Raw genomic sequence first — 9,538 nt, forward strand, 5'->3', positions numbered from 1 at the left:
TAAAATAAGCAAACAGAATAAAGACGGGATGGAAGAAAGAAATCGATGCAATTATGTTTATGTTTAAAGCAGGATTGGTAATGTACTTTGGGCATGTGTCAAATAACACGTTTGTTTGTTTCGAAGCAATTCCTTTTCCCTCCCTGTAAAGGAGCAGCGTTTAAGCTGTCAGTTTTATTTGTTACGTAGGTAATAAAGAGCTTATAAAAATGTGGTGTGGGATCCGTATCCTGATTTTAATACCTTCGTTCAGTTATCGAGTAGCTTTATTTTCTACATAAGTATTAGCAATTATGATGTTTGCCAAAAGTTGTTTGTTTTTGTTCCCCTTATAGGAAAATAGTTTCAGAATATGAGAAGACGATTGCTCAGATGATAGGTAGGTATTTCTACCGTGAAAAGATGCTATCCTGCACTCTGATTTTCTGAAGAGAGCACAGAAACGTTTGTCTGTAGGCTTCGTTTTGATGCTAGCTACACTTGCTGATGCTGCTGGGAATTGGGATGCATCCGAGGACACCGGTGTGTGTTGCTGGGTTGTGATGAAAAGCCAGAGCTTCGTTTTACAGAAAGCAGACCCCGAGGCAGTGCAGGTAGTACAGCAAGGTCAGGGCTTTTTGTTCTGCATCGAAGCAAACTGTCCCACAGGAAGCATGTTCAGACGCTTTGCCCAGAATTCACGGGTGTCTCTGGGAGAGACTCTGAATGACCTAAAAACCCTTTAGTCATCTGCTCACAGCTGTCTGACAGGAGATACCAAACTTAGCTCTTGACAACAACGGGGATTATCTGTGGTAAGTGCATTGGTCAGACCAAAACCTAGATTAACTTCAATCCCAGCTGAGAGATCGTGAGTGGTCAATCCACCTCCCCAGTTACTTACTGACATAAAGGTCTCCTCTAAGATCTGTATTGTGGCAGAGTTTGCCTCTCAGTAATCAGAAAATACCTTTGTTATCAGAATGCCCCATGAGTGAAAAACTCGATAGCCTTTCAGAACCCGCAGGACTCTTGCACTTCCTTGGCACAGGAGGCCTGACCCCAGGGTGCGATGTTAAAGCCTCTTCAGCAGGTTTCCAAAGCTCTTTTCCTGCTCTCACTGAAGAAAGCACCAGTGCCTTGTGCTGTCCTGTATGGATTCAGCTCCAGAAGTGCCCAGGACTGCACGGGGTCATGGGTTCTCCCCGGCCAAGTGCACGGGGATGAGCAGGAGAAGAAGCGGTGGCTGATGAGAAGCAGCACCGTGCTCACCTGGGCAGGCTTGGGTAAAGCGCTGGGAAGCATCATTAACAGCAGGGGAGCAGCCTGGCAGTTAATTGTGGGGTTTGAGACACAGGAAAAAGGCTCATCTAGGTACTGATATCCACGAGCAGGGAGAGTGTTGTGAATCTAGCATATTCGCACCGGTTATTAATAAATCAAATTACTGCTCTCACTCCCCTGGGAGAGCTGTCAGAGAGAGCACAGCATGCCGGAGACACAAAGGGCAACTGTGCGTCTTTCAACAAAGGGTTATTACACGGAAGGACTTCTGTCACAGCTATTGACTTATCATATGTATGTTGGCTTGTCCCTTTTCAAATTGGCAGTCCCATGGCCAGTGTTGTGCGACCCCCAATTTTTGCATTTCTTCTGTTTTTTAGCATTAAGGGATGGGGAGTAGTTCAGCTGTCTGGTGCTTTTGCTGCTTTTCTACATTTTATAGCCCCTGGGAGACAGCCCGGCTTCCTATCGTGTAAAGAGAAAAAAGGGTCTAGAAATAAATATTTGTTTCCTTGCTTCATTCCCTAGTGTTGTGCCTCCAATGCCTTTTGTATGTGAACCTGAACGAATTTGCCTGCTTTCTGGCATAATGTCTGTCGTTCTCATCATGCAAGCGTTAAAATAGGAGTGACCAAAGTATGCCAAGAATTTGGTTCCCTTTGTTTTGCCCTTAATGTACTCTGGTATTTCATGTGCAATCATGGAAATTTACCAAACGTGGCGAAGAATCAGGGTCGCAGTCCCCAAAATGTGATTTCATTCTTCTTTCTAACACTGGAGAAATTGTGTCCTGTTCCATGTGTTCTGCTGCTGCAAAGTGATTGTTTTCAGTACTGCAGAGTTTCATCTGAATGTTTTCAGCATGTAGGTAGAAAAACACTGTGTCCTGTATCTGCCCTGTGCATAGCTCCCCAGAAACAGTGCAGGGAGCTCGGCAGCTTCACCTGGCCATTCGTATGGACAAACACAGGGCCTGCCCTTTTATCCCCAGCATATGCATGTAGTTTTAACAGAATTTTCTTTCCGATTTCAAATTCTTCCCTGAGAAACAGATTTAAAAAATAAATAAATCACATTTTGAGTCTGTAGTGCAACAAGAAGGTACAGAATAGGGATCCTAAGATAAAGGCACAGCCATGGCACGCATAGCACATGCTACAATTGCCAATTCCTCTTATTTAAAGAAAACAGGAATATTTAAAACATTGTATCTTTGAACACTGAGGAAATAGCAAACTTTAAACCTCTAATTCCGAGGATGTCAGAGTCTTTCAAATGATCTACAGCAAGTTTTTAAGAGCTGTGGCTGTGAATAATGTAATTTGCTGTCCATTTTCAAAACAACCGAAAGAAGAGTGGCACAGAAAGCATGTGTTAATTGGAGCAATATGCAAATTCTGCAGCATAGTAAATACGAGGCTTCTTCTCACTGCATTTAATGTAAATTTTTGATCTAATTAGCCCACTTTCTCCTGACATTTGTGCAAATTACTGTCCTTCTGATAAACGAATTTACTCACCCAAATGCCACACTGTAGAGGCAGATGATTGTCTGCGGGCTATTTGCATGCACTTCACCGAGCTGTGTCCCAGTGATGTCTCACTGCTAACACAAACCGTGCATTCCAACAAAAGCAGTGCCTCTGCTCTTTCTGTTTATGATTTAACCCTTCGGAGCTATTTATACAGGGGCATCGCAAGCGAACCAATTTCACAAATCCCTCTGATGACTGTTCAGTGTGGCTGGTGGATCCTACTCAGCCTTTTACAGGTTGCCTTGTAGGATGAACACAAACGAGTGGTGTTACTGACACAGGGTGGTGGACGTGGTCGCATATAAAGGCACTGAAAGCACGCGTTGCAAACAGTAACTGCCCTTGACTTCAGGGGCTGTGGCAGCTCTCGTATTTGCTGGTGTGTACGCATAGAGCCCAGCGTTACCCGGCGCAGCTCGTACAATTAGTTTCATGCCACGTGCTGTACCGCAGAGCTTGAAGCTGCCGGTGTATAGATCCCTTTTGGTGTCTCTTTGCATAACTTTTTTTCTGGTGCTTTAACGCTTCTTCCTTTTTTCTCACACTTCCTAGCCCCTGACACACTCCCCTTCCTGTTGGGAACGGGGACAAAACAGAAGGGCCTTGCTCGGGGCTTTGCGGGCTGGCTGCTGCTTGTGCTGCTGCTGGTGCTGCGTGGTGCCGAGGCCTGCAGCTCACCCTGGGTGACTGCACACGCACACCGGGGTCACGCTCACCCGCAGCCCCCTGCCGAAATCCCTCTCGTGGTTTTACTTTGTATCGTTGGATTTGTAACGTCGGGCTTTTTTTTCTGTTAAAAATGTATCCGTGTACTTGTAAGTGTAAAGCCATAATGAAATGCTCATTATGAAAACCAAAGAGATGTTTTGCTGTGTGCATTATGGGATGTTGCATTACTTGTTTTCTGCTTTTCCTAACAATTCCTGATTTTCTATTTTGCTTCCGTTTTTGTTGCTTCTTGCTATTTGCTTGCAAAAACAAACAGGCAAGCCTGGTAAGTAAAGCTTTTCACCAACTTTCACACCAGCATTCTGCATTTTTTGTTTTCTTTGGCTTTTGTTCTCTGTTTGCTGCATTCCCATTCAGTGGTGGAACACTGGGCTGAGCCCCAGAGCGGGTCTGCTCGTCCTGTGGTGGTGGTCTCATCCTGGCAGTCCGGACAGCGTTATTCCTGAGCATCCTAGTGGTGGTGGGGAGCCGTGGGCAGTGTGTTTTGCAGACGTGGAAGCCATTTAATTAAAATATTTTCATCAGATAACTTCATAAACTGATTTTAAAATAATTTAGAGGCAAGCATCTGTAGCTGCTTAGCTAAGATGTGGCTGGCAGGCTGCTGTCAGCGTAGCTCCGCTGAGCAGCTTTTCATTAAAACTAAATGATAGCTGTAGAAAACATCTGGTAGGACTGCCAGTCCTGCTCCAGCCAGATGAAGCACACCAGAAACGTTCCCTCTCTTCAGGTGACCCGTTCCTCCTTGCTCCACCGGTAGAAACACCTCGTCTTCAGCTCCCTCCCCAGTCCCTGGGCCGGGAGAGGAGAAAGTGAGCGTCTGGCACCAGTTGTCCCAGTTCACGTGTGCTGGGGCAGCTGGGCTGGGGGCGTTTGAAGGAGCTGGTCCAGCTGAAGAGAGAGCAGGGGTCCGGGATGTGCTGGGAGGAAAAGAAAGAGCTCCCTAGTTGTGAGGAGTGAGCCTTGGGTCACCAGCTTTCTGGATTGCCCTCGAAACAAGACAAAGATGCTAAAATATGGCAGTAACCTGACAAAGTAAAGGCAGATTTTATTATTTTGCGTTGCCACATGAAGTGCTTTTAAGTACTTCACTTGGTGATGCACATGGCTGCTTTCTTCTGCACGGAGCTGTGACGGGCGAGTTTTTGCCAAAGAGCAGCGTCCTGCAGTCAGCGGCTGGGGACTGAGCTGGGCAGTGGGAAATCTCCAGCGTGCCTAAAGGAGTCTGCTGCTGGAACACAAGGTGACAACGTGCCAGGTTTTGGAAAAATAAATAAGGAATGGGAAATCAGTGGGTTTCTCCTTTTATTTGGGATTACAAATGACCACAGTATGTCTTTAAGAAGTCAGAATGCAGAAGAGTGCACGGGGAAGTTTGCTTCTTTCCGATGCAATATTGAAAGTTTTCAGACTGCTGGGGCATTTCTTTGCTGGTAAAATCATGGTATTGCTACGCCCCGTGCTGCAGACTCAGTGCAGTGTGAACTGGGGCACTTCAGAGCCGACCGACACCATGAAATACTGATTTCAGATGAAGGCTTCTGTCCGAGTAAAAAACTCAACTCTTGGCAGAACGTTTCTAAGTATAGGAGGCTTAAATGAGAAGCTGTAGAGTCTAAACTGCCTTGTGCTTTTTAGCTGGGAGAACTTTTATTTCGATTTCTGTCAGAGGGGGAAAAAAAACACAGTACTATAAAACAAAGTAGTGTAAAGGTGCTGATTTTTCTGGGTTTGCCTTCATTGCAATGTCATTCAAAGGAGCCCTTAAAGCATGGACACAAAAATCGTATTTTGTGATATGGAGCAAACAGTAAAGCATTTTACTAGACAGTGCCAGACGTTTCCTTCTAATGCTCTAAAGGTGTTCTGATTTATTACTAGGTCAATACCTTTGAAAAATGGCATCTTCCGCACAGATTCGGATTCCTGTTTTCCACCCTCCCTTAGTTATACGCAGGAGAAGCTTAGAAGATGTTTTCTGCAAACCAGAATTTAAGAAGTCTGTCCAGGGTTAGATTTCCTTTCTGGCACTTGCCTACAGAGCTCCTAAGAACGAAAGTTTGCAAAGCAGTGTTTGTCCAGGGGAAGAATTTGAGTTGGGTTAAATTAAGCAAAGTTCCATGCTTGATTTAATTCTGTGTATGGGATTAAAAAAGATGGTGCGAGAGTTCAAAGAGTTCAAAGAGCTGAGTTCAAAGTGAAATAAATTGTCAGTTAGATGTTTTCTCATTTTTCCCTAATATCAAAATATTTAATTACCACTGTATTTAGCAAACTTTTCCAAATCAGGATTGTGTCTCTGTATAAAAATGGCTTTTCTGGATCTTCCACAAAGTTAGTAACATGCATTAAAGAGCACAACACAGTAGAAGCTATAGATGACAGTGAAATCAGCGTCCTTACTGATTGCTTTTTTCTCCTCCCATCTTCTTTCTAACAGAGGATGAACAGAGAGAGAAATCTGTCTCCCATCATACTGTTCAGCAGCTGATAGTGGAGAAGGAGCAAGCTTTGGCAGATCTGAACTCAGTGGAGAAATCACTGGCAGATCTTTTCAGGAGATATGAAAAAATGAAAGAAGTATTGGAGGGGTTTCGAAAGGTGAGTCATATTAAAGTTCCTTCCTTTTAAGAGGAAAACCAGCAGACTCTCACGTGGTGGTAAACCAAAGCTGCTTAACAGCAGGCACATCTTTGTTTCCAGTCGTGAGTTTGAATTACTACATCAGACTGCAGTGTGCTGTGGGTAGGGAGAGCATGAATGCTCGGCTGTGCTTTCTTTTTCTAACAGCTTTGAGAAGATAAAGATTTTGCACGAGAGTAGCTTGTTCCCATTTTTTGTTCCCATTATTTCAATAAATGTCACATAACTGTGGAATTGTAGCAGGTATCAGGGCTGGCTTGTGGACTGAGTGTTCTGGTAAATCTAATATGTGATTTCTGGTCAGACAAAGGATTCCAGCCGGGTATCAAATGCAAACAGAAGCATTGTAAAGCTTTTTGCACTGCGTAGTATTGCTTCGGTTGGCCTCTGTGGGGGGGTGTCAGACAGCATCCCTTAAATATATGAATGTGAGTGCCTGTCATACACTTCAGTCTCTTGGGTTAAATTTAATGTAATGTTTTCATTTAAGAATGAAGAAGTATTAAAGAAATGCGCGCAGGAGTATTTATCCCGAGTAAAGAAAGAAGAACAGAGGTATCAAGCACTCAAAATTCATGCTGAGGAAAAACTGGACAGGTAATTGACTGTGCACATCTCTTTTTAGGAGTTCATGCTGCAGGAAGATCCCTGTGGCTGGACCTTCATCCCAAAACTATTCCTTCAATGTGCCAAGCCAAGGCTGCTCTGTGATGGAGAGTTTAATGAAATGCCACACTGAGCATTTCTGCAATGTGCTGGTGACCATAGCTAAAGAAAGAATGATATTCATATTGAAAGGGTCCTCCAAGAGGAGGCCACATAAAGCACCTTAAAATTCTATCTTTATCAAATGTCTTCATGTTTCTTTAACGTATTTTGCAGGGAAGATCAAGAAAGAAGCCGTTAGCTAGGTCTGTGCAGCCGTGGAGGGCTGCGCTCAGATATTTACAGCTGCAGCTAGTGTTCATGTCCCCGCGGTTTGCTATTGCCCCTGTGCTGTGTTATTGCCCTTACACCAATCAGCAGAACAGAACGTGTAAGTGCTATTCAACTGTTCCAGTGCAAGCGTCCCTCTGTTCGTATTGGATCCCTGCTCTAAGCTGGATCAGCACTTGGGAGGGTGATAAGGAGTTGCACAAAAGGTCATGCCAGATCTGTATGGACAAGTGACTCCATAAGCCACTGGTGAGGAGAGAACATCTGGTTGTGGCTCAAGACAGGCAGGTCCAGCTGATATTATTGTTATCGTCATCTTTAATGCTTCCATGTAATGCCCAAGGAAGCATTGCTGGGGTTACATCCAGGACTCATATTACAGTCCTCTAGACCCGAGAGTCTGTGAGAACTGGAGATCAGATTGAGAAACTTCCATAAAACACCTCCAGCTAAGTAATACCTTTGACCACAGCACGAGTCTGAGAGAAGTAGAGAGGGAACAGACATTTAGCAAGGATTTTACAGCCTCTGCTGAGCAAGGGAGGGAGTCATCAAAAGTCTCTAGGGACAAGTCTCAGGCTGCTTTCAAAGATACAGCGAAAGCAGCCCTGCCCTCCAACACCCATCTTTTGATACATAGTCCATTCTTGGGTACCTTCTGTCCCCTTCTGTAGACAACCTGACGTGACAAAAACCTCTGTTTTTTCTAGAGCCAATGCTGAAATTGCACAAGTGAGAGGCAAGGCTCAGCAAGAGCAAGCAGCATATCAGGCCAGCCTTCGTAAGGAGCAGCTGAAAGTGGATGCATTGGAAAGAACACTGGAACAAAAGGTAAGCAGCAGCTCAGCTCTTCTAACACCAAGTCAGGTGTATGGCCAAGGTGAAGCACAACCTTATCCCCAGAGTGGCTGCATCCAGCTCTCCTCCGGAGCTCAGACCATGGCCAAGGTCTGCCCAAGGACCCCTCCTGCTCCTCGTGCCCAGCAGCTCTCTGCTCTGAGTACGCACCCTGCTCAAGCCTTAAGCAAAATCTGCTGAGTGCCCCAGGCAGTTTGGGCAGATGGCCCCATCTGCCAGGCTGTGATCGCAGCCACTGGCCAGCCTCGGGGGCTGATTCAGACCCAGTCAAAGCTCAGCGTGCACCTGTGTACCCTTTGTTTGCTTTGCTTTGGGGATTTGAGGTCTTCCTTGGTTTAATTCTTTCATTTTTTGTTTGTTTTTAATTTTAGCTGTAATCCCAATGTTAGCTGAAATGGTAGTAGGTGTTATATAGACAATGGTCAGGCACAGGTCTGTACAGCTTGGAGCAAAAGTGATGTGTAAATCCCTATTTATATCTCGTGTTCTCTAGCTTAGCAAAGGAGCTTACTTCCAGTGTAACACAGAGGTCCTGGCTTACAGCCTCTAGAAAACAGAATGAAAATAGTGCTATGAAGAGCAGCCTAGAAACAAATTTACATTACGCGCTGTCATCCCAGGCTAGGAACAGCTGCTGTAAAGCCACGTGCTTCAGTGTGAAATTGTATTTATTGAAGTAGGAGGTGCTCTGTCTGGAAACAAGCATATTGCTTGAATGCATTATATGTAGCTCTACTATGTACGCATGTATTTTATATATTCTGTTCTCACTATTGGAGAAAATCTAATTCCTCCACACCTCTCCCAAAGGTTGAATATTTTTTTTTAAATGCTCATCTTAATGCAACAATATTTTTCATAATATTTAATGTTACCTTTTGTTTTCCAGAATAAAGAGATAGAAGAATTAACAAAGATTTGTGACGAACTGATTGCCAAAATGGGGAAAAGCTAACTTTTAACCAAATTTCTGGACTTCAATACTGAGTGCAATATGACCATTGGCACACTGATGTCCATACATTTACGTGGACAGGTTATATTTTCACTTTTTCGTATGCACTACTGTATTTTCTTTCTAAATAAAGTTGATTTAATTGTATGCAGTACTAAGATGACTATCAGAATTTCTTGCTATTGTTTGCATTTTCATAGTATAATTCATAGCAAGTTGATCTCAAAGTTCCTGTATCAGGGAGATTGTCAAGTTCTCTAAGAAATTACAAATTGCTGATCCTAGCCTTCCCTTTGTACATGAGTTCCCATGTTGGATGTCTTTTGGATTTAATATAAACATGTATTACTTGCATGGGGACTCTTGCCTTAAGGAGTGTAAACTTTATCTGCATTTGCTGATTTGTAAAATAAAATTAAAAATGAAAAAAAAATTAAAATGCATGTCACTTAAATGAAATTCTCTATTGTAAATAAATTTTTTCGTTGAAACTTGAAGTGGCTTTATCTTATTTCACTTGCCTACTACGTGTGCAGCTCCAGATACAGCACCCTTTGTTATGGAAGTCCTTCATAGGGGGCACTTTAGGTGTCCCTGCCCAGGGATGGTACCCGGAGCA

The 9,538-nt window shown here is 43.8% G+C and overlaps 1 protein-coding gene across 20 annotated transcripts in view; it reads left to right on the forward strand.

The window, feature by feature from the left end:
- Positions 1–9,416, forward strand: part of TACC2 (transforming acidic coiled-coil containing protein 2) — a 131,303-nt gene extending 121,887 nt beyond the window's left edge. For all 20 annotated transcript variants that reach the window (XM_083843716.1, XM_083843721.1, XM_083843715.1 and 17 more), the window contains 5 exons: positions 336–379; positions 5,968–6,128; positions 6,661–6,767; positions 7,817–7,937; positions 8,854–9,416. In XM_083843716.1, coding sequence (XP_083699842.1) covers positions 336–379; positions 5,968–6,128; positions 6,661–6,767; positions 7,817–7,937; positions 8,854–8,919 — 499 coding nt within the window. In that variant the 3' untranslated portion in view covers positions 8,920–9,416. The remainder of the gene's footprint in view (positions 1–335; positions 380–5,967; positions 6,129–6,660; positions 6,768–7,816; positions 7,938–8,853) is intronic.
- Positions 9,417–9,538: the final 122 nt, after the last annotated feature.

Source organism: Anser anser (genome assembly GCF_964211835.1).
Source record: "Anser anser genome assembly, chromosome: 7".
NCBI lineage: Eukaryota > Metazoa > Chordata > Aves > Anseriformes > Anatidae > Anser > Anser anser.